Consider the following 25,462-nt stretch of genomic DNA (forward strand, 5'->3'; position numbering starts at 1 on the left):
CCGTAAGCTGAAAGGAAATACTATTTAGAGCCTGCTTTCCCCTTTTGGGTTAGGAATAATAAAATTATCATAAGCATAGAACATAACATGCAAGTAGGTAATCTGGTTGGCCAAGTTTTCAGCTTGAGGTTCATTTGGAAAGCCTCTTGCTGGTGCCTGAATCTCCTTCATAGAGGGCACTTTTGGAAACTAATAATGGCTTGGACACTGAAAGACTGCTCGGTCCCTCAAGAACCTCTAGATCCCTCTAAACCAGGAACAAGAAGGCCAAGAACCAGAATGACTCAGGCATTTCACCTTCTATTTTCTTTGCTCCTGGATCCATTTACTTTTCTTGAGGATCTGTCCCTTTTTTGAGGTTAGACATCAGAGGAGGTCACACACCTCCCCACAGAGCACATACGTGGTCATCAACAGATGGTGATCAATTTCTAGCAGAATTAACAAAATTCAAAATTTATTTAAAGGATACTCATACATGCTCTGGTCATTTTATAAATGTCAAAAGGATTTTTTAAAAGGGGGTTTCTGTACTCAAGGACTTAACCATCTATTAGGGGAGATAAATTATCAAATAATCCATGAACAATGAGTAAGGCAATAAATTTCGTTTGTACTGGGTATAAGAATGGTAACCGAGGGACCTAATCCACTGTTTGGGATGAGGGATCCCGAAAGATCTTACAGAGGTTGAAATGCTTGGTCTGGAGTTGAGAGCAGATTAAGAGTTTGCCAGACAGATGAAATGGGGGAAAGAACATTCCAGGAAGAGGGAAGACAGCTATACCATGGGATGAAAGGCCTAGAGAATCATAAGTAGTTTGGATCCTGAAGATGCTTATTCTGCATCTGTTCTTTCCTTCCCTCCAAATTTCCCAGCCATGCGTTGAATATAATTGACCATATTCCCAGCTCCAAGGAGGGGTCTTTATTGGCCTTAGGCAGTCAGTGGAATCCATTCTTTTACTATAGCTGGTTCTCAGAGAAGTATGTCATCCAAGCCTAAGCAAATCAGCCATTGCATTCCTCAGAGATATTAGGTCAGGGCTGGGTACATCCAATCAGAAAGAAGTCTGGGATTTGGGTTTGATGGTTAGGGGAAGAGATGCATTCACATGGAAGAAAAAGCATTTAGACCCAAGAGCTGCTGGTTTCTATTTTGCTACCGTTAAGGAGAGTCACCCAGAGGATAAGGATGTCACAGAGCAGGGGAATGCCCCAGAAATGGAGCCAATGACCTGACCAAACTCTGACCAGTTAAGTGGATGCTGGCATTCCCTTCATGGTTTGAAGGATCAAGTAGAATTTCGTGTTACTCGCAACTAAAACCATTTTACCTGTGGCAGTGTCACTGGAGGTGAGGTGTGAGGAGGTAGAAAGTGGGAAATGGGTTGCAGAGGTAGGGATGAGCTACATGATGAGTCTAATTTCAATTCTAGAGACATGGAAAGCTCTTAGAGGGTACAGGCTATGCTAGGAAGTGACATGAGTTTTAGAAAGATTGCCCTGGCAGCAATGAGACAGGTGGCTTGGAGACAGCCAGGCGGGGGCAGTGAGACCAGTGGCGGAATGGCACCACATTTCCACGGTGTTCACTGTTCCACTCGGGGGGGTGGGGGGGTGGGGGGGGGCAGCTTCTAGCTCCGTTTTGCACCAGCCTCAAAAGAGAATCAGCTTTTTGAAAATCCTTAATCTGCGAACATACGATACAGGATATAGATTCTTTAAGATTTCATATCCTGGAAGTAAAAATGTATCTTAGAGAAGTCCACAGTATACTTCAGAGATTTAATGCAGTGATCAAAGTTATACTGTTTGGGCTATCATTAATATCTTGGCCTCTTTCTTTTTAGGATTTTGAATTTGTTCTATATTCCCTCTTTCCTAACTTTATTTATTTGCCAATACAATCTTTTTTTCCTATTGTTTGAGGTTTTTTGGTTTCCCCCTTCCACTGAAACAGAAAGGCAGTTCAAGAGAAAGACTAATGTTGATTTGGTTGGCACAAAAGACCTTTTCCCATGGTATCTGATCCTAACTAATTTTACTCAAGAGGAGGCACCTTTGGTAACAAACACATGTCCTGATCTCTTTGGCCTCCAGTATTAGCTGCCAAGTAAATTGTGTTGATAGGAAAAACATGCGTATGTGACTCTTCTATGATCCATTTTACCAGAAGCTGTTCTGCAAAGACATTAAGATTCAATGAATCTTTCTACGTACTTGTCATTACTGAGCTCCCTCTTCATGCTTTGCACTGTGCTTGATACCAGGGGCAGTTCAACAGGAGAGGAAAGCTGTCTCCACTTGTAAAGGGCTTACAGTATAGATTCTGAGGATGGGCAAATGCTTTTCCTAAAACCATGCCAATGAGGCCTAAGCCACAACAGGTGGCTCATACGGAAGATGGTGACATTGTGTTGATCCTTGAAGCATAGGAGAAACTTTAAAAAGTATCATCAGATAACCAAAGAGTTTCAGATACAATTGTGCCAGGACACCAGTGACAACATTAGAATTTTGGTCATTAACATGGCCTGCTGTCAAGGCCTTTGAGATACAGATGATCTCATTCTTTGTTTATAGAATCATTTATTGCCCTCATATATATAATTTTAGGTGGAAAATGGAACCCCAAACAGGCACAGGTAGAAAAAATGTGGTAGCCCCCCAAAGTTGCCACAAAATACAAAACGCTCATTCTTTAGTAAAGTAACTGTAGTTATGTATGGGAGTTAGAGGCTGATTCCTTCCACATGGATTAATCGTTTTGCCTAGTATATTTCACCCCTCCTCCCATGTCACTAATTTGTATGGGCAACATCCATTCCTCATAGGTCTCATTTCATTCCTTCATACATTCTATTTAACATTATTTGTGCAGAAAATTTAGAGCAGAACTGACCACATCAGCAGAACTAGAGCATAATCTCGACCTTCATTTTTAAACCAAAAGCTTCTCACACCAACTCCTCTACTTGCTCACCGTGCTCAGAGCCAGAGGCCTTCTGATGATGAAATCAAGACATGAGTTGAATTGAGTCTGTCCTTGAATTCACAAGAGTCATCTTTCGTACCTCGCTTATTCCCTGGAACATGGCAGGCACCAATTTTCTAGAAGAAAGAATGAAGGAAAATAGTGTCTACTGAATCGTGACCAGGCCTGAGTTTCCCACAGCTGAACCAAGGATTCTAATACATTTAAGACCTCTGAGTGGTAAACTGAGGAGTTTATGTTTACATTTATGTCTTAAGCCAACAAACATTTTTTTGAGAGCTACTCTGTTCTAGGAATAGTATACCCACTTCTTGACAAAATGCACAGGAGAGTCCTCTGCTCTTGGTCTTAGAAGGGGCAGATCTCATCAGTCACAGTCCCTGCGTCTCACTTGAGCTCAGTTCAGGGCTGGTGTACGGGCGGGTCTGTGGTGGCATGAATGCTATCAGTAAAGACAAAGCAAAGAAGGAACAGAAAGAGAAACTCCCTTCCCCCTTGACTTTTTCTGCCACTATTTCACCTCGTCACCATTTCCCTAAGGTTGGTTTCTCCTCTTACTTTATCCTTCCTTCCCTGCCTCCCTAGTTCCTCTGCAGAAAATTCCAGAATTCATTTTCCTCTGAAATACAGATGAACCTAACTGGCGGGAATACAAAACAGGGCGGCCACTTTAGAAGATAGATTGGCAGTTTCTTACAGAAATAAACATACTCTTCCCATCCAATCCGACAAATGGGCTCTTTGGTATTTACCCAAAGGAATTGGAAACGTACATCCACACAAAAACCTGAACACAGATATTTATAGCAACATTATCTAAAATTGCCAAAATGTGGAAGCAGCTGAGATGGCCCTCAGCAGGAGAATGGATAAACAAAACCATGATACCTACAGACAATGGAATAATACTCAGCACTAAAAACATATGAGCTACCAAGCCATGAAAAGACATGGATGACACTTAAAAGCATATTACTAAATGAAAGAAGCCAATATGAAAAGTCTACATACTGTATAATTCCAACTATATGAGATTCTGGAAAAGGCAAAACTATGGGGACAATCAAAAGATCAGTAATTGCCAGGGGCTTGGGGGGGTGGATAAATAGGCAGAGCACAGAGGATTTTTAGGGCAGTGTAATTATTCTGTATGGTATTATTACAGTGGATACATGTCATTATACATTTGTCCAAACACACAGACCTCACAACACCAAGAGTGGATCCTAAAGAAAACTATGGACTTTGGGTGGTAAAGATGTACGAACATAGGCTCATTGATTGTCACAAATGTACCACTCTGGTGGGGATGTGGATCATGGGGGAAAATACCCATGTGTAGGGGTAGGGGACATACAGGAACTCTCTGTACTTTCCAGTTTTACTGTAAACCTAAGACTGCTCTAAAAAAAAAGTCTATTTAAAAATATGCAGATACAGATATAGATATATAAATGAACCTTACTTCATACCTTTGCATACATGAAAGCCTACTGTTAGCTCAAGTCTGCCCAGGCCAGAGCGGAGTGGAGAGGGAGACTAAGGGGAAAGCTTTGTAAAAGCCCTGTACTTGCTTCTGGCACAGGTGAGTAGGACAAAAATCCACAGGCTGTGACTGTTACTTGATGCCTCCCCTCTCACCCCTCCCCCCCCAAAGACAATGGTCTGATCAGAAACAATGGATGCTACCAGTGGAGGAGCAAGCGGCCTGGCTAGTCTCTCATGCTGGGGAAGAAAAGCGAGGGGGAGATGCGCCCCATGGTTGGAGGCCCAGTCCCTGTTCCACTCATCACTTTTCCTGCATTGGAAATCCATTGGATTCCTAGATCTGGCCTTCCCAGACCAGACTAGAAACAAGGGTCACCTGCTTTAGAATCACCCGAAACTTTATAAAAATTCATATTTTCAGGCCAGGCTCCTAGAAAAGCAAATCCAGTTGTTCAGGGATAGGGTCCAGGGGTCTGCATTTTCAAAAAGCTCCCAAGGCATTCTGATGGGCAGCCAGGCTACAGCACCACAGAACCTTGCTGTTGAGGGGACCCTTGTACCTGGTGCCAGGAAGAGAAGGAGAAATTGCACACTAAGCCTTTCTCTTGGATACCAATTATTCACCTGTTGGCTTTACCATATTGGTATTACCATCTGCCTGTTTTATGTTTTCTCCCAAGGATAATCCCATCCCAGGAATTAGGGCAAGGTCCAGATTCCAGTCTTTCTATTATGCTCTAATGGAAAAGAGTTAGATTCAGACTTGCCTGTCTTTCTTTCTATTCATTCATTCGACAAATACTTACAGCATTCCTCCTGATGGGCGAGGTACTATTCTAAGGTCCGGGAATACAACAATGAAGAGTCAGATAAGGTCCTTTCTCTCCTGGTGCTTCTCTTCTAGAAGATGGAGAACTAGAAATAAAAAAGAAACAAAGATTATTTGGGGCAGAAGTGAGGACTGGAAAGCAAAACAGGATGATGTGACAGTATTATAAAGAGGTGGGGGATGTTAGGGGTGGGAGGGTAAGATTCTTCAAGGAGCTAACATTAGAGCGAAGGCTCAGTGGTGAGAAACAAGTATCCAGGATGTGGTGAGAAACAAGTATCCAGGATGTAAATACTGCACAGGCCACCAGCAGGAAGAAGATTGGTGTTTCTGGGATTTTCCAAGCCAGGGCTTAGAGAGTATCGAACAAGAGGAGAGGTGAGGTTGGAGAAGCATTATCCCAAGCGCAATGGTAAGCCACTGACAGGCTTTAGGCAGAGGAGTAACATGATCTGGGTTATGTTTTAAAACAAAATCCCCTGGTCACTGTGATAAAATAGGTTGGGTTTGGGGTGGGTAAGGGAAGGGTTCAAGAGAAGAAGCAGGGAAAGCAGTTAGGTTACTGTGATATTAGAGGCCAGAGCTATGGTGACTTGGACTGGGGCAGAGGTGATACAAGTGGGAAAATTCAAGATCTACTTTGGAGCTAATGAGTTTATGGTTTGGATAGGAGTTGTGAGGAAAAGACAAGAATCAAGGATAGCTCTCAGGAACTCGGTTTTGAACTACTGGGCGAATTAGGCAGTAGATTTGAAGATACTGTTGGGAATGTTTGGAACATCTATAAATGGTTAAGTGACAAAGTGGAGTGGCATTAAATATGAGTTTGGAGTTCAGAAGCATAAGAATAGTATTTGGGGGGGCGCCTGGGTGGCTTAGTTGGTTAAGCGTCCGACTTTCGCTTAGGTCATGATCTCGCGGTTCGTGGGTTCGGGCCCCGNTTAGGTCATGATCTCGCGGTTCGTGGGTTCGGGCCCCGCGTCGGGCTCTGTGCTGACTGCCAGCTCAGAGCCTGGAGCCTGTTTCAGTCTGTGACTCCCTCTCTCTCTGACCCTCCCCTGCTCACGCTGTCTCCCTCTCTCTCCTAGAAATAAATAAAACATTAAAAAAAATAGTATTTGGAACTATTGTGGTAGGCAGAATAATGGTCCCCCAAATATGTCCATGCCCTCATGCCTGGAACTCTATTGTGCATGAAGGCACCTAAAATATGTCTTTTGTAGGTCTCACACAACACCCAACGTAGGTATTGCTATTTTCCATTTAATAGATGCGGGACCTGAAGCTCAGAGAAGTGGAATGACTTGCTCCAGGTACCCAAACTGGAAAATACCTGTCTTACTTTCTTCTTACTAGTGCCTTGTAGAACTTCTGCAAAACTGGGAGCTGGTAAAGAGTTGCACTGTATGCTTTGAGACAGGTCCTCGGCTGCCAAAAACCTGCATTAGAAATGCAGTTCTCCAAGGCGTGTCATTTCTTTGCCCAGCTCTGGCATATTATTTTTCTGACTTCCAGAGCCCTTGCCAGTCACACCAAATGACCACTCTTCAGCTGGTTTGTTAACTCTGGGAGGGCTTAGTAGGGTCATCAAATAATGAACGACCTCACATGCCAGGCCCTGCGCCAGGCACCTAACATTCATTCAATAATCACGACAACTCTCTCCATTGTCCCTGGAGCAAGCCAGAAAGGCTGGATTACTGGGAAATGGAAAGAAGACAGGGCCAGGAGTAGGGGAGACTGTGTTCAAGTCTGGGGGTGAGGTAGGGGAACAGCCTTAACTGGAAGCTAAAGTAACCTTGGGCTAGTAACTTAGTCATTTAAGAAAACCAGTTAGATGATACTGCAGATGATCTCTAAACTCCCCCCAAAGATGCGTGTATGAGGGATTCTCTTCTTTCCCCATCCTCGGGGCTCCACTATGATAGGAAGCAATCTGAACCACCTGCTTAGCCCTGGGATGCCCCTCAATTCCCCCCTTAGAGGTCAGTCCGGGCAGCGACTCAGTTATTTGCCCGTGTCGGTGCCGGGCCCCCTAGCGCAGGAGCACTGAGAAGTGGGCAATAGGTTATGCCAGAAGGGAGATGAGGCTCCGAAAAACTACAACTCCCAGGAGGCCTTGGGCCGCCACTTGGCAGCTTGGGTCTGGTGCATGCTGGGGGCAGTAAATTGCCTCCCGTCACGGCAGGCTCATTGTTAAGGAAACTCAGAACAGGTAACCTTACGCACGCCTAGTCGTGTCCCAACTAGTTCAGCTTCTTTCCTTCCTGCAGGATTCTTCTCTTTCCGGCCTCACCCAGGCGCGCTTTTCCCCGCCCCACTCCACCTCCTTTTTATAGATTTTGGAGGGGGCGGGGCCTCTGGCAGGCGTGTTCCCAGGGGGTTTACACGCGCGTTCACGGGAGATTAGAATGAGGGGACTACAGACTGGATGCGGAAGGTGGCGAGTCTAGGAGACCGCAGATAATGGAAAGCGCATGCGTTCCAGGGGCGGTGCTGCGAGGCTTCGGGAATTGAGTAGGGGCGGGGCGGAAATGGGCTGGTGGGCTGGCGCACGCGTATTGGGCCGCCAACGCCCCGCCTCCTTTTTTAGGTTTCCTCTCCTCCCACCACTCTTCCGGAAGTGCCGCCGCCCTCGCGCCCACCAGCGGCCACCCCCTGCGACAGGCCCCGCCCCCTACCGGCTCCGCCCCCCCCAGCTCTCCGCCCCCTCCTCCGGTGGTGGCGCCGGATTGCAGCCCGGGTGGTGGCGGTTTCGGTGCCCGAAGCCGGGAGCGCGGAGTCGTTCCCGGAGCGCGGCCAGGCTATGATCGCGGGTCCCCGGCGTCCCGCTCCGGCCAGCCAGAGTCCCTGTCTCAGCGTGTGCCCGTGCCTGAGCGGTCTCCTCAGCCCAGCCCCGCAGCGCGCTTGGCGACGGCGCCCGGCGCGCCCCCTCCTCGGATGGCGGCGGAGATCCAGCCCAAGCCGCTGACCCGCAAACCCATCCTGCTGCAGCGGGTCGAGGGGTCCCAAGAGGTGGTGAATATGGCCGTGATCGTGCCCAAGGAGGAGGGCGTCATCAGCGTCTCGGAGGACAGGTACGGACCGCCGCCCCTCGGCCGCTAGGAGGGGCGGGACGGGCCGGCGGTCCCGGAGCCCTCGTCCCGGGCTGTGCCTCCACACCCGTGCAAGTGTAGACATACTCCCCCAAGTTTTTATTATAATGCGCATCTTAGTGGTGCTGGTGTCCAGCTGCGCGCCGCCGCCGCCGCTGCGTGGCTCTGGGGAGCGGAGACCAGACAGCGGCGTGCGCTCTGGCCTTGCCCGGGGCCGGTGGCGCAGGCCGGGCCAGGGTGGCCCTTGGACTAACTGTGCGCCGGCCCCTGAACCTTGGTCCAGCCCTAAGGACAGGAGGGGGAGAGGGAGGAGCCGCCCATCCCTGCAGGTGTGTGCGTGGGGAGGATGCTCCGAGAGCCTTTGCTGGGTAACAGGGTTTTTGAGTACTCTGGTACAGTTCTTAGGGCTCCAGACTGAGAAAGTAAATGCCACTCCCTTCTCCCGGACAGTCCCACTGAATCCGGATCTCCCGTACATCTTACACTGAACTCAATGAATATTGCAAGTTGTGAAAAGAGTTTAACTTTGGGCTTCTAAACGAATGGAGAGGTGCCTTCCCTTCTTTGGTCTCCTCATTTCTTCGAGATCAAGGGGAAGCGCCTAGAACTTGAAAGGGACCACTGCTGCAAATAGCTCTTCAGTTCCTTCCCTTTGCCTGCTTCCTTTCTTTTTGCTTAATTTGCAGAAGTGGAGCCGTTGTACTGCCTTTAATATTTTCCCTCGTTTTTCAGACAAAAGCATTTTCGCTCTAACTCAATTTATTTAGCATGCAGGAATTAGGCTGATGAAGCCGATTTCCCTAGGAATGCTGCTTGACTATAGTAATGATGGTATTTATCTGGCATTATGGCTTTCCTAATACCAATTGGCATTCTGAAAAATGTAACACTATTCCTTAAAACAGTCGTAAGGTTAATTTTATTTTATTTTTTAGTAGTTAGGTTTTCTTATGCTGAGGTAGAGAATTATTTTCTTGGTGACCCATACAATTAACAGTTGTAGGCAGGGATAAAGCAACAACGTTGATTACTGTCTTTATAAGTCATTTCAGCACTTTACATACAGTATGATCTCAAATATATTTGCCCAATAGGCCTATTCATGTGATAGGTTCTTCGGTATAACTAGGATGAACATATTAATGACACCTACTTGTCTACATCGTATTCCATACAAATGGCCAAAAGGTATTCCATTCATTTCCTATGTAGTTCTAATGGGGAAAATTGTAAACAAACGCCAAGACAAGTAGTCGTCATTTAACAGAATAAATATATTCTGAAATGGAGTACATGGATTAAAAACCTTTTGAAATTCACAAAGAAGTTTATGAGTGTTTAATTTTTGGATAGAGACAAAGTTCTATTAAGGAGATTGCGTCTGGACCTAGACATTTTTTGTTACAGAATTGTTTTTAAAGGAATATATTGACATCACTTTCCCAGTTTATAACCGCTCTGGGTGAAACTGCTCAACCTAACTACTGTAGGAAATTCGTGAAGAAGTTTATTGAATCAAGTAAGAGAAGGAGAAAGGTAGTTAAACCTAAGCTCCTTTAATATTAGTTTTGAAACTTTTTGCTTTGACTGGTAGTTTGGGTGTGGAGGTACATTTTCAGTTTTTGATTTTGTTACTGTTTTTAAAAGTTCAGAGGGATCTGGGAGGTTATTTGCTCTAACATGTTCATTTAATGGATGAGAAGACTTAGGCCAGAGAATTTACCTGCCCAAATTCATATAGCTGATGGTGAAGTGGGCCTAGTCCTCAGCCTCCTGATTCCCATGTTAATGTGTTATCTTAGTTAGTGGGATGCATTTCAAGGTATTTAGAGAAGCTGAAGTAGCATATATGAAAGAAACTGAAAGATAAATTTCACTTTAGTATAGGTCAAAAGAAATGTGATGTTTAGCTATATAGTAATCTAATTCTTACATTTCTAGTTTATAGTGTAAATAATAGGAATTATTATAGAGTTCCTGTTAAATAAATAAGGCCCACCAAAAGTCCAAAATTATTCTTTACATGTATTTTATTAATATTCACAGTGACAAATCTGTGTTTCTACTAATGGGTGACAATAACTTTGTTATTTAGAGCTCAGTTTTGATTATTGTTTTCATTAGAAGAGAATTGATCTGTATTCTTTCCAAAATCCACTGTCAGTGTCATTTGACATAATGCTGAAGATCTGAAGAGAGAATATTGATTTTCATCAAAGCCTACAAAGCCATTTCCTTTAGCCGTTCTGCTTTAGCTAGAAACTAATAGTTTTCATTCCTGAACTCTAAGGTTAAACCACAAATGTGTCCTGAATGACAGTGTCCCAGAAGTTCTTTGAAATCTGGTTTCCCTTTTTGACCTACGACTTCTGAAAGCCTTTATCTAACCTTTGAAAATACTTAACATTTTCTATTTTAAACAGTATTGTAGATACTTATGGTCCCTTCATCTCTTTATAATTTTCCTAAAGTGCTATGTGTGTCTTATTCATCGTAGTATCTTTATGGCCTAGCAAATTGCCTGACCCATGAAGGCCCCCAGACATTTGCTGTGTATCAGTGACCGATAACATTTTTATTATTGTTTCTGTAAGCGCAGTGTCTTCACCATTGTTGGCACTTAGTTGATATTTGTTGAATGACTTTTATGACCGCCTATGTGTGGACCCTGTGTGGACACATGTACATGTGTGGGAAAAGGATTGGACTGGATGGTCTTGAGGGTGCCTTAAAGCTCTGGAAGTCCACGAGGTTGCTTCATTCATTCCATCAACAAACATTTAAGTTTCTATTGTGTTCCAAACACATGTGCAGACTCCACTGGGTGAAATGGCAAGGACCTTTCCAGATACAATTTAGTGGGGGGGGGGGGGCGGGCAAGTTTTAGAAGAAAATGAAACAAAACCACAGCCTCTAAGATTTAGTATTGAAAAGAGAATTTTCAGATGGGGAAGAGTGGCTGGACGCCACAGCCCTTATTGTTCCCCGCATTTTACCTTCGTGTGGAGAATTCTTCCACTCGGATTACCATGTTCATGCTATTGCTGCTGGTCAGTCGTGGGCTGATAGTATTCTAACCTTCAGGCCAAATCTTCAGGTTTTTTTTATAAAAACCCTCACTCTAAGTTCATCTTAGCACAGTTAGAATAGCCCGGAACTTTCCTGGATACCAAGGAAGGAATATAAGAAATATAAAAACAATCTGATTTACAAGTTTAGATTTCTGGGGCTGTCATCACATAGAACCTGTTCTTGGAATTCACTGGCCATTTCTGAGTTTATCTTTGCTTTGAAAATAGCTGGATCCGGGGTGCCCGGGTGGCTTAGTCGGTTAAGCGTCCGACTTTCGCTCAGGTCATGATCTCGCGGTTTGTGGGTTTGAACCCCGCTGACTGCCAGCTCAGAGCCTGGAGCCTGTTTCGGAGTCTGTGACTCTCTTTCTCTCTGACCCTCCCCTGCTCACGCTGTCTCTCTCTCTCTCTCCTAGAAATAAATAAAACATTAAAAAAAAAAAGAAAGAAAAAATAGCTGGATCCTACCTCTAGGGGACTTAGCTACCGTTGGTACTTTGGGTTCCTCATGAGCCAGCTGCTTTCTGAACTATATTTTCTGAGTAGATGACCTCTTAACATTCCTCGCTCCTTGTAGGAGCTTCCTACAAGATGTCTTAGTTCCATTTTGGTTAACAGTCATGTGTAGTCTGCAGCTTACCAGGGGCTCCCGTGTCTGGTTGCAGCTTCTTCAATGATGAAGGCCAGGAGAGCCCTCTCTCCAGGGAGTACCCAGCCCCATCCAGACTTTTATGTTTGTATGGTTCTTTATATGCATATTTTAACACAAGTCAGCAGTTTCAGCATTCATATAGAGAGTTTTAGTAACTCTAGGTAGTTGCTATTGGGCAGTTATAGGAAACTGCTCCTTCCCTAGGAGTCTATACCTTTGCAGTGGGTTAGCGGAGGTGGGGGGGGGGTCCCGTTTCTTATCTCTGTATAAGGAGATGTGCTGAAGGCAGGTACAGTGTCCTCTGCGGTTGCCACAGAATCTCCTCTGCTCGTGGTGTTTGGATAAAAGGGGTACTCTTGCAGATGGGTCTTGCAGGATGAGTAGGAGTTCATGTGAAAAAGTATGGATAGAGGAGAGAGTGTTGTAGGTAGAGGGGAGAAAGAAAACTCCCATTCACTGAGAAGCAGTAGAATGGACTGGCTAAGCGTGTAGATTCAGGAACCAGTCAGCTTGAATTCAGAACTTAGCTCTGAGTGATTTGAGGAATCTGGAAAATTAGCCTCTCCAAAGGAGTCACTGTGTATGAGTAGAACTTTCCAAAACCTCTGGGTACAAGAATTTGAAATTATTTTCTGGATACAAAGATCTGAGGGTGTGGTGATGGGGTGTTGGAGAGGAGGCTCTGGTTGTGGGAGGGGCGCCACTGTAGGGGTTGAAGGTAATGAGGAGGAGACTGTGGGGGGAACTACCACCTGATATTCTAACTTTGTTCCGGACTGATTTATGCAGCACAGTTAGTAGTGGTCTTTGTAATCCCTAAGGGCAGACAGAACCTCCCCCAATGGGGAAAGAGTCAGAGTTTTAGGAGATTTGGTCCCTAGTGCCTAGTGTGTGTTCGTTGAATGAATTAGAAATGACTGATGGATCACAGGTTTGAAATGAAATGGGCCTGAGGAGGTGATGAGTTTCCTGGAGCAAAGATACTTGGGTTGAGCCCCTAGAGAAACTTAGTAGCTTGCTTTCTGCCAGGAGAACAGTGCAGCAGGGGATGGGATTGGGAGGGACAGGGATAAAAGATGGGCTGGATTTTTTTTTTCTTTAATCTCTAAGATGCCCCCACCTTTTTTTTTCTTTTTAAACTCTGATCTGCTCGATTCTAAGTGGTCATGACTAGTAGACTATTTATTGAAAAGTTATATTAAAATTTCATTTCATTTTATAAATCTTCATGCTGTTGGTTGATTTACCATTGGTTCTTACCCCTCTGAAATTGCAGTATCTCAGATTTCTGGTAGAAACCATTGTTTCACTAATACTTACACCTGGGCTCAGTTCAGCTGAGCTCCTGGTTCAGTTTTATGTACCAAGTATTTTATAACACTTGCATCAAAAAAATAGCTTTGAAAATGCAAATCAAAATTTCCCTGCAGTGTAAGTTCTGAAAGTTGAGGAGTCTTAAGAGGGAAGGTATGAGGTCATTAAAGTCGACAAAAGTAGAACCCATCTAAACTAATTTTTGAGTGTGTCATGACTCTATTTAATGGCATAAAATTAATAAACTTTCAACTCTGCCCTTGAGACACCTCACTTGGCGGTACTAATTGCTGGTTTCAAGGCCCCAAAATGGGAATTTACCCCATGTGGATGTCGAAAGTCAGACCTTTATGCCGAATTCATTGCATGAGGCCGCCCTTTTGCCAGCAGATCTGTCTGCAAACAGGCTGCCTCTATGTCTTTAAAGGTCAGAATGCAGATTGACTTTGTAAGAAAAGATCACTATGGGAAAGCTTGTTTAAGGAGGTTTAGCTCTCCAGCAATCCCAGAGCTCCTGAAAGTTCTGAATTTCCTACTTAATTTATGCAGTTCAACCAGATTCTGTCCAGGATCTCAGAGATCTTAATCAGGGGATATTCATCAGGGTATTGCAGGACAGTGGAAAATTCTGACACTCCTAAAATGAGGGATTCTCGGATTGTGAAATCCTGACCAACGAACCATCAAGTATGACTAAACTTACTTTGAAAAAGAAAAACAGGTAAAAATCACAGGATGTTAGTAGCTGGAAGAGGCTTAAAAAGGAAATACTACTTTTACTTGCATAGTGTCTTTCCCTGGCTCTGTTTTCACTTTGAATTTGACTTTGGGAGGGAAACATTTTTTATTTATTTTTGAGAATCAGCTTGATGTCATTAAAAAGCTCACAGTTTTGGAGAAGTTAAAACACAGTGGCACTTAAAAATCAGGAAATGAATCCTGATTTAAGACCGATTCAAGTAGTGATCTGTTGACATCTTAGCAGTAAACTAAATTCTGTACGGTATATACCTACCTGAAAAGAAAATGGCCATCGAGCCAGGATTTTCTTCTTGACTACAGCTTCAGAATAGAAGGAATTCAAAAGCAGGTATCACTTGTTTATTTTGATTTCCATAGGTCTTCCAAGGAGATGCCACGATTAACCTAAACAGTTTCCTAACACAGAAAAAAATAACTTTGCTTGTGTAACTTCATTGCTTTTTTCTTTTTTTAAAGGGCAGGGGACCGCCTCAGCCAAATGCTGCATTTAGTCATAAGTAAAAATTAATTGAGAGGTGCAAGCAACCCGCAAATAAGACCAGAAGAGAAAACAAAGTCATCTGCTTGTCTCTTGGCAAGGGCATTCTGCTTTGTGCTCTCATGTGCCTTTAATTTAAGGATTCTTGGAAAAGAACTGGGACTGGGAGCCCGATCTCAGCTGTACCCAGCATTGACCTTGGGCATTTCCCAGGACATTTCATCACTCCAAGTCCCTGTTTCTCCGTGTGGCAGAGGAGCGTGTAGAGTTTCCTAGCTGTGACACTGACAGTGTGATGTGCCCACGCAGTGACTAGACAGGCGTAAAGTGTCTGCAGCCACCTCACCCTAAAACCTTGAGTGGAGGAGGTGCACAGAGGGGGGAAGATGTGGCATGTGCTTTGCGAGGCAGCTGTAAAACGATGCTTTCTGGAACCTTTGGAGGGCAGCCGTTATTTATTCCTGGATGAAATATTTGTGTTGGTGCCTGATCCTCAGTTGAACTGGATTCACTACATTCCTACTTCTGGACGAGTCCTTTAGTTTCAGATAGTGAACAGCTTAGCTCTGGGTGGTTTGCCGGTCCCCGTATCAGGGACTGAGTTGTCTAGAGTAATGCTTTTGAAACTTTTTTGACCACGTCATTGTGAGAAATACATTTAGCCTTGCTACCCAAGACTCTTAATACACATACACACATATGTTGCCGAAACAACAGTTGTGTAAAATGGCATCCTTTAAAAAAATTTTTTTTATTGCTTATTTATTTTTGAGAGAGAGAAGAGCACAAGCCAGTGCTTGTGAGCACAAGGGGCAGTGAGAGAGGGAGACACAGAATTGGAAGCAGGCTCCAGGCACTGAGCTGCCAGCACAGAGCCCGATGTGGGGCTCGAACTCACAAACCATGAGATCATGACCTGAGCTGAAGGAGGAGGCTTAACTGACTGAGCCACCCAGGCGCCCCTCTTTGCTGCTTTTCATACTGGATCCACACTTTCAACAACTGTAGCGAATGAGTCGTTCTTGATGGCCAGTAGCCTGAGTCTGTCCGGCCAGGTCAGTGAGTTAATAGGACAGGCGTCTCGTTTTGGCTCCAGATGGTTGGCTCTTTCCCACACTTTAGGATTTCAGAGTTTCAGTTTCCACATCTGTAAATCGGCCCCTCCTGGAGTTGTTGGGAGGTGTGCCTAAGCTGACATTCATGCAGCACTTGATGTTGGACGGGGAGCGCAGAGGGTGCCGAGTAAAAGAAAAGGCAGTGGTATTTTTTATGATTCCACCATGCCTCTGGTAGGTAGGCTTTTCCTGTTGCTATGGGTCCACGAAGCCTTGTCTACTTTAAGAGTCACCTTGGATATGTAAAGGCAGGGCTATTTAAGTTTTGTTTGTGTACCTTCATATATTTCAGGGCCCTTGTCTTTCTTCTCTAAATGTAGAAGGGTAACGTTACTCTCATTTTTTTACCGCCACTGCCCAGACTTGCCCCCTCGGAAACCAGAAGATCTATATGGCTGCTGGCGGCTGTGCTCCTTCACTGGCCTCTTCCTCTTTCCATTTGTCATCTTGTCCTAAAACGGTGTGTCCATTGTCCCCATTGGTCTCCTGGAGAGCAAGGGTTGTGTCTTGTATGTAAGTCCATGGGGAGTATTTGGAAGTAGGGACGTAATGGTAACCGAGCGCCTTCAACTGAAAGCCTGGGCGTTATAAGCCTGCAGCTAGTGGGTTGAGTTCACCCTCAGGCTGATGTTGACCTTGTGCAACGTTTCTGGCAGTTTGAATCAGCAGCCAAGTTTTAAAAATCTGGATTCCACATAAAATTCCAGATTGCCGGCTTCTCTTGACACATGGGAAGAGGTGGCTGGGCCAAGCCTCGAATTCCGCTCCTACAGGCCCCTTGCTCTGCCCACTTCTGGTTAAGGTCAGCTGGACATGGCCATGAGAGGGATGCCCGCAGTACCCCTGCTGCCTTCTGGTGGGGAGATGGCACATGAGATGCAGCTCTGCGCTCTCCCTCTAAATCTTTCAAGCAACACTTGTGCTTTTGTGGAGTCAGTAGTTGGAGCTTTTTGGGGATTCAGAAGAAGAGGTAGAAGAAATGGAAAGATATCCAGAAAGCCCATATTTTGAGAAGATTAGGTGGGAGTAGAAGGAGGGATAGGGTAGGGGGGGATGGACATACATTAAACATTAAGATGCCCTTGTTAAGGGATCCTGATGTTATACAAAGCAAATGTATAAAATAAAGGCAGGTAGTGGTGCGTTAGGCACGGTATTTGCCCCTCCCTCTCCCCCCTCTGGAAGCTTCCTAACAGTGTCCGGGTGAGCTGGGTTGGCCTCTTAATTCTGTCACCTAACAGTTGCGTGATGACCTTGGCAGCTGTAAAATGGGAATTAAAAGAATACCTACCCCATGGGGTTCTTCTGAGGGTTACGTGGTGCCGTGTTCTAAGGTGCCACCTCTAGGCATTCCTCCAGGAATGTTAGGGTTTTGCCTCCTTCCTCCAGGGCTGCTTTTCTGATAAATTCTTCGGTATCTGTCTTGTCCCCCTGACTCTTCCTTGTCTCTTCTTTGTCTGAATCAATCCTTCTTTCCCTTTAGTATTTACCCCATTCTTTCCTTATATGCCAGTGCTTCTGGAAGGAGGGCTCAAGTGTCCCGGCACTAGTTCTGGAACCCTCTTTCATTCTCTTCTGAAATTGATTTCCCATAGTTCTGCATAATGTACGTGAAACTACTTCATATACTGTCAGGTCCTATACAAATGTGAAGGCCTGTGGCCATAAATACAAAACATGAATGTATAATTTTGAGTTTAGAGAGTTTGGGGTTTTCTTTTCATTTTAAAAGTAGATGGATGTAAAATTTAAATACCTTTAAATTCTAATGTGAAAAACTAGTAAAATTACGTTATTTCTTTTTATTTTGTAGATCTGGATTAATATTTTTCTGGAGTCAGTTACCCTCAGTAGACAAAACCTTCCCATGCTGTTAGAATTATAATAACCTGTTTTAGTGTCCACTGGCATTTGTGGCCTTTGGAAAATATCAACTGGTTGACATTTTAGAGGTTGATCTAGTTTGCAGGAGAAGGGATGTGGGGAATGGCTAAGTTATTATATTCTGAGTTTTGAGTCTATATATATATTAAAAAATTTCTTAATGTTTATTTGTTCTTGAGAGAGAGAGAGACAGAGCATGACTGGGGTGGGGGGTGGAGGGGGAGAGCAGAGAGCAAGGGAGACACAGAATCTGAAGCAGGCTCCAGGCTCTGAGCTGTCAGCACAGCGGGGCTTGAACCCACGAACCACGAGATCATGACCTGATCTGAAGTCAGATGCTTAACTGACCGAGCCACTCAGGCGCCCTTTGAATCTATATTTGAATGGCTTAATAAGTTCTCTTTATATTCCAAAGCTTAGATGGTTAAACAGTTTTGAAGAATGAATAATTTTTCTCCATAAGGTAAAATTAAATTAGAGGGGTTAGTTATGTTTAATCAGCATAGTTAGCTGAATTAGCAGGCCGTTGGGATGGATTAAATTGGCTTGGAATTTTGTTACAGTGTGGGACCTGCCTGTGTATCAGATGTGCACGGTGTAGATCTTTGAGGTTTATCTGAACAGAGTAGGAAAAATGCTGAGAAAGGAGAGTTCACTCAGTCTGAAAAGGTTCAATGTAGTGTAGGGAGAGAAAGAGGCCCAGGCAAGGAGTCTGTAGGCTCCAGAGGGATGTGCAGGTTGTCTGTCGGGACATAGATGATGTCTGTGGGTTGCCCTGTTTCTCTGGGTGTGATCTTTCCCCCACCCCTCTGGTTTTACTTTTTGTTAGTTTTCTTTTCAAAAATATACTACCTTACTCTTTATTTTCAATCTCTTTGCCCCTCACACATGCATAGCCTCCCCCATTATCAGCATCACTTGCCAGAATGTTACATTTTTACCAAGGGTGAACCTCTACCAACACATACATCATTATTATCCAAAGTCCATAGTTTACCTAAGAGTCATTCTTGGTGTTGGGTACTCTCTGGACAGATGCGTAATGACGTATCCATCAGTATAATATGAAACACAGTCTTTTCACTGCCCTAAAAATCCTCTGTCCTCTGCCTGTCCCTCCTTTTTACCCCCTGCCCCCAATCACTCACCTTTTTGTTGTCTTCATAGTTTTGCTTTTTGCAGATTTACTTCTTTCACGTAGTAATACATGTTTTATGTTTCTTTTCAAGTCTTGCTGGCTCATTCCTTTTCAGCACCATTGTTTGGATGTACCGGTTTATCCATTCACCCCCTAAAGGACATTTTGGTTGCTTCCGGGCTTTGGTAGTTGCCAGTAAAACTTCTATAAATATCCATGTGCTGGTTTTTGTGGGTAAATACCAAGGAGCACAGTTGGTGTTGAACCGTTTGGCACACGCATGTTTGGTTTTAGGAGAGACTGCCAAACTGGCTTCCAAAGTGGCTGTACCATTTTGCATTTTCACTAGCAGTGAATGAGAATACCCCTACCAGCATGTGGTGGTGGTATGTTCTGGATGTTGGCCATTCTGGTAGACGTGTAGTGATATCTTTTGTTACTTTCATGTGCATTTCTCTGATGACATGGCATGGAATATATTTTCATTGGCTTATTTGCCATCTGTAGATATTTGGTGAGGTGTCTGTTGAGGTCTTTGGCCCATTGTTTAAATTGAATGGTTTGTTTTCTTACTATTGAGTTTTAAGAGTCCTTTGTATATTTTGGATCATAGTCCTTTATTGATGTGTCTTTTGTAAATATTTTCTTCTAGTCTGTGGCTTGTCTTCTAATTCTCTTGATATTGTCTTTCACTGAGCAGAAGTTTTAGGTTTAAAGAAGTACGTCTTCTCAATTATTTCTATCATGGATTGTGTGTTTGGAGTTGTACCTAAAAAGATGATCACCATACCTAAGGTCATCTAGATTTTCCCTTGTGTCATCTTCTGGGAGTTTGTACTGTAAGTTCCTGACATTTTGAGTGTGGAAGCATTCATTTCAAAAGACAGCCGTCTTGAATAGACATGCCAGTTGTATGACACAGCTTCTAGTAAACCGACCAGATAAGAACCTAGGCCATTCCCACACATGAAGATCCTTCTTTCAAAAATCCCCAGGTAACTTAGATAAGTGACTGCTTGAGTGACATCACTTCTCCCTTTTAGTGCCCTAATTCTTGGTCTCATGTTTTGTTTTGTTTTGTTTTGTTTCGTTTTGTGAGAGAGAGAGCATAAGTGGGGGAGAGGCAGAGAGAGAGGAAGACAGAGGATTGGAAGTGGGCTCCACACTGATAGCAGTGCACCCAATGTGGGGCTCCAACTCATGTACTATGAGATCATGACCTGAGCTGAAGTTGGCTTCTCAACTGACTAAGGCACCCAGGTGCCCCTTGCTCTCATGTTTTAACTTAGCCAGTAAAGCGTGAACCCATGAAACCCTAGTTATCACCCTTGGACAAAGGCAGAGCCTGTGTCCATTCTCTCTCTCTCTTTCTCTACCTGTGACCCCACTGTGGCCCTACGGTGTGCTGTGTACCCTCCAGAACCTATGAGTGATACATCTTATTCCCTAAAGTTTCGTCATGGTTTATTGCAGAAATGCATTTTCTAATTGTAATAAGAACCCAAGAGCTGGCCTGCCGGGCATAAGTAGGTTCCCTGTTGGGGAAAGTATCTGTGGTGCTCACCATGAGTGATGTGTACGCTGTAGGCTTTCTTAATGGAGGCTGGAGACGGTCAGAACAGAGTGTTACAGGTTTGCATTTTACATTTAGGTCTGTGATCCATTTAGAGTTAATTTTTGTGAAGGGTGTAAGGTCTTCTCTCTAGATTCATTCTTTTGCATGTGGATGCCAGTCATTCAAGCACTGTTGTTGAAGAGGCTGTCTTTGCTCCATTGTATTGCCTTTGCTCCTTTGTCAAAGATCAATTGATGATATTTGTGGAATGTCTGTGTCCAGATTCTCTATTCTGTTACAATGGTCAATTTATCTGTTCTTTCACCCATACCATACCGCTTTGATTACTGTAGTTTTATAGTAAGTCCTGAAGTCTGATAGCATCAATCCTCTAACTTTATTCTTATCTTCCAATGTTGTGTTGACCACTCTGGGTCCTTTGTCTCTTCTCCATCTAAACTTTGGAATCAGTTGTCAATATTCGTAAAATAACTTGCTGGGATTTGGATTGCACTGAAAATATATATCACGTTGCGAGTATTGACAATATTGAGTCTCCCTAGCCATGAATGTGGAATACCACCTTATTTATTTATTCTTTGATGTCATTCATCAGAGTTTTGTAGTTTTCCTCATATAGTTCTTGTATATATTTTGCTGGATTTATCCCTAAGTATTTCGTTTTTGACAGTACTAGTGTAAATGGTACTGTGCTTTTAATTTCACATTCCACTTGTTCATTTCTGGTATATAATAAAGCATTTGACTGATGTATATTACCCTTGTGTCCTGCTGTCTTCCTATACTACTTACTCTACTCTCTAATAATTTAAAATTATTAAATGATTCTATCTTTAAGAGGTGCATACATCTGGAGGTATAGATCAGTATCAGTACTGAACCCAGAAAATCCATACACGTTCTTAAGTTGATGATTTATTGAGAAGTGAACACAAAGTTAATTTTTTGAGATTACTTTGAGTCGCTTCCAGTGATCCACCAGTGGAACCAGGATGGTCCTTTTGGGTCTTTGACTATAATTGACATTGGTATATTTGGGAATAGGAGCTTGTTGATCGTTTACCACTAAATAGTTACTGGGAAATTCCATTCTTGAGCCTGAAGGACTGAACTTGAGCTTGAAAATTTGAAGCATTGGACAATTTTTACATAGCACAAATATTAAGTTTGTCCTTTTGAATATGCTGTTGTAGTTAGGATTTTCAGGGCCCAGCGTTTCTGGGCCCAGTGAAAGTATTTCTACTTTTTTAAAACTTTCTTTGTTGCTCTTCTTACCTAGTAGCCCATGCCCATATTATGTGGAAAAGTGAGGTTAAAGCTGGTGATGAGTCCTGGATGGATTGGCAGAGAGAACGGGACCAACATGGCAGAGCGTAGTTATTTGAAATGTAACTTAGCTGGGAGATTGCCACAGTTTGAGAATTAAATAATCATAGTAGAAACAAGGTTTTAAGGTTAAAAAGAAAAAGGTTGCTTATTGGGTAGTTCATTTCCCATGGGTACTAATTAATCCGTACCATAACTGAAGTTCTGAGTATTTGAATGAAAAATAGCAGGTAAAAATAGCTAGATGCTAGCAGTTACACTTAAAAAACAATTAAACTTGTGTTTAAGATGATACTACATGCATGTGTGAAATTCAGAAGGCTAGCCTGAGGAAAATGAAGCCCCTTCCCACTTGTGGGCCTTATGATTTTGTAAAAGGAAAGCTGATAGGATTTGCACATGCTCCGTCTGATACGTGCCCTGATATGGATCTCTGGACATTTCTGCTTTGGCAGCTGTAAACTTCACTTGTAGAACTACTCTGGGGATTAGCAGTGTTTGCATGTGGCCTCCTCCTCCTCCTCCTCCTGATCTCATAGCTAGCTATATCCCCTCAGCACACTCTTCTGTATTTGTTAAAACACCTGCTAACGCGCACTAAAATTATTTATCTATCTATGTGTCTTCTGCTCTGGGATCCTCAGCACTGTGTTGTTTCCAAGGCCTCCGGCTCAGAACTTAGAACACAGTAAGCAGAATTGGAGCAGTAGACGTTTCTGTTGTGCGTCAGTTCACAGTGAGGAAGGAACCACTCTGTAAACCAGTTGCCTTCTGGTGATGGGTAACAGCACTGTCTCTTATGTGTCTTTGGTACTGTGACCAGAAACCAGCTCTGGAGTTTCCTGCTAGAAGGCTCAAGTATCTTGCAGCATCTGAGGACAGGGGTGCATTTGGGCTGAGAGCGTATAGAGAACCAGGAAGTCCTTTCTCCCTGTTGCCTCTGGGTTTCACATTGTCTGCTCCATCCTCCTCTCTTGCTTCCACTGGCTGTCTCTAGTTCTTACTTAGTCACGTGGCCAAACATGGCCGCCATCTGCTCCCGCAGGGTACATGTTCTTTTGGAGGTAAGCAGGGAGCGAGGGAGTGACGTCAGGATGCCAGTCCTGGTTCCAGAATTCCTTGGAGAGGGTCCAGCCACGGTCGGCTGTTCCCTTTGGGACTGTGACCACATGTGGGCTCACGTCGCAGGTTATGGCAGTCACTGCTGCAGCCTGTGGGGGGTGGGGAGGGGAGGTGACTATAAGGCACACACTCCAGCAAGTGCCCGCTGCTGCTGCTGCTGCTGCTGGAGCAGTGTGGGCGTGAGATGAGACCATGCCCTTGTAGCTTGGGGTAGTGTTGGTAATTGCTCTAGTAGCAACACGATAAGGAACACTGACTTCCTTTTCTCATGATCTTCACTGCCTTGAAATCTGCTCATATAGCACTTGGCACCTTTTTCTCCTCATTGCTTCATTTGCTGATTCGACATGTTGACTGCAATTTTCTTGTAGTGAATATAAGGTGGAGAGTGGGTAGGTACTCACTATGAATGTTTGCTGAGCAAAAGCCATTATTATAACGACAAATGTTAGCGCCAGTGAGCAGACCCCATATGGTAACCATATTTTCTAAAGACCAAATCAAAACACATGCTAAAGAAAAGGGTTTTTTTTTCCCCCTGATGGGTGAACTTACATACATATTTCATTATATTTTTAACAAACTGAAATTTGAAAAATGACATGAAGCACATATGGGCACAGTATGTATTCCATTTCAGGGAGAAGGCTGGGAAGCCTCAAGAATACTAACAGTAGTTAGTAATAGCTAACATTTATTGAGTCCATGCCAAGTGCCAGGCACTGTGTTAAGCCCTTTATGTGCCTTTTTCTTGTTTAGTCCTCAAGGTGATTTTATAAAGGTGGTATTTCACCCTCATTTGAGAGTGGAGGGAACAGTTGCCACCAGGAAGAGGCAGGGTGAGGCTGCGCACCTTGCGTTGTTGAACTCTACAACCCTTCTGTTTAGCCTCGTTGTGCTAAGCCATTTCCCAGAGGCCTCAGTGGAGGGAAGAAGGACCAGTCTCCGTGGATGTAACAAAAGGCTGAATTTGATTTTTCAGAGGACAAGCTGACAAATCAACTAACTAGACAATGAACGGTAACACAAGTTAAGAAGAAAGAGGGTAGATGTCCTTTTACAGCCTTAGGATACCCTTCTTTACCTGCTCTGAGGGTTTTGTATTCCAAAATATGCCAAAATTGTTGATGTGAAAGAAATCACCCAATTAAAAAATGGGCGAAGGACCTGAAGAGATGTTATTCCAAAGAAGATATGTGAACGGTTCACAGGTATATGAAAAGTTGCTCAACATACTAATCATCAGGGAAATGCAAATCAAAACTGCATTGAGAATCTACCTCATGCCTGTTAGAGTGGCCATCATCAAAAAGACAAAAGATAATAAGTGCTTGGCAAGAATAAGGAGAAAAGGAAACCCTTGTGCTCCATTGGTAGAATTGTAAATTGGTGCAGCCACTGTGGAAAACAGGATGGAGGTTTCCTCAAAAAACTGAAAATAGTACTATCATATAATTCAACAATTCCACTTCTGGGAACATACCAAAGGAAACAAAAATATATTATGGTGCAAAGGTCCCTGCACCTCCATATTCATCATGGCATTATTTACAATAGCCAAGTACAGAAACGACCTAAGTGTTCACCAATGGATGATTAGGTAAAGAAGGTGGGTGTATGTAGTAGAATATTACTCAGCCATGAAAAAGGAAATCTGCCATTTGTGACAACATGGATGGACTTTGATGGCATCATGCTAAGTAAGTAAGTCAGAGAAAGAAAATACTTTATGATCTCACTTACATGTGGAATCCAGAAAAAAAAATCGAACTCATAGAAAAAGGGATCAGGTTTCTGGTTATCAGAGGCAGTGGGTAGGGAGAGGGGAAATGGAGGAAGGTGGTCAGAAGGTCCAAACTTGCAGTCATAAGACAGATGACTCCTAGGGATATAACATCCAGCAGGATGGCTGTAACTGACCAGTTACAGTGACTGGTATATGTGAAAGTTAAGAGAGGAAATCCTAAGAGTTCTCTTCACAAGGAAAAAGAAAAACAGTTTTTTTGGTGTCTGTGTGAGATGATGGTTGTTAACTAAACTTACTGTGTTAATCATTTCACAATTAAAAAAGACTTGTTGATCCAAAACAAACACAGTTATAGACACGACTTTGAGTTCTGTTAGAAAGGCCTATGCATTTATTAATTGACAACAGGGTCAATGAATGAGGAAGGCCTTTAGGCTGCACGGGGCCTTTATCCGTTAGGCCTAACCCAGTACTGGTTTATTTTCCTCATATAACAAAACATCCGGGGATAGGTAGTCCATATATCCTCTTCTCTGCCATCTCCAGTGTGTGGCTTTCCTCCCTCTAGTGGCCTCATGGTTCAAGGTGGTACTTTGGCTCTTGACTTGGCATCTGCTCATAACTTTATCACAAGACCACTTAATTGCAAGGGAGGATAGGGTGTTTGTTTTCAATACTTTAACAAAATCGTATATTGGGGAGGTAAATAACTAGTCTGATTGTTCACAGGAGGCCTTTGGCTGGGGAGCTACCCTGTACTGCCTCGACTAATGTTGGCTTTAAGCTTGGGAATAGCTTCGTCTCCAGATAGGTTCCATTTGAATTTTGTAGCCTGCAAAGCTGATTTTAACTCTCCCGCCCCCCCCC

The 25,462-nt window shown here is 43.7% G+C and overlaps 1 protein-coding gene across 1 annotated transcript in view; it reads left to right on the plus strand.

Moving 5' to 3' along the window:
- The first annotated feature begins 8,047 nt into the window (after positions 1–8,047).
- WDFY2 (WD repeat and FYVE domain containing 2) overlaps positions 8,048–25,462 on the plus strand; it is a 169,469-nt gene continuing 152,054 nt past the window's right edge. Inside the window, exon 1 of the mRNA XM_039236090.1 lies at positions 8,048–8,392. Coding sequence (XP_039092021.1) covers positions 8,256–8,392 — 137 coding nt within the window. The 5' untranslated portion in view covers positions 8,048–8,255. The remainder of the gene's footprint in view (positions 8,393–25,462) is intronic.

The sequence above is a fragment of the Hyaena hyaena genome, unplaced genomic scaffold (genome assembly GCF_003009895.1).
Source record: "Hyaena hyaena isolate Hyena2069 unplaced genomic scaffold, ASM300989v1 scaffold_106, whole genome shotgun sequence".
NCBI classification, from domain to species: Eukaryota; Metazoa; Chordata; class Mammalia; order Carnivora; family Hyaenidae; genus Hyaena; species Hyaena hyaena.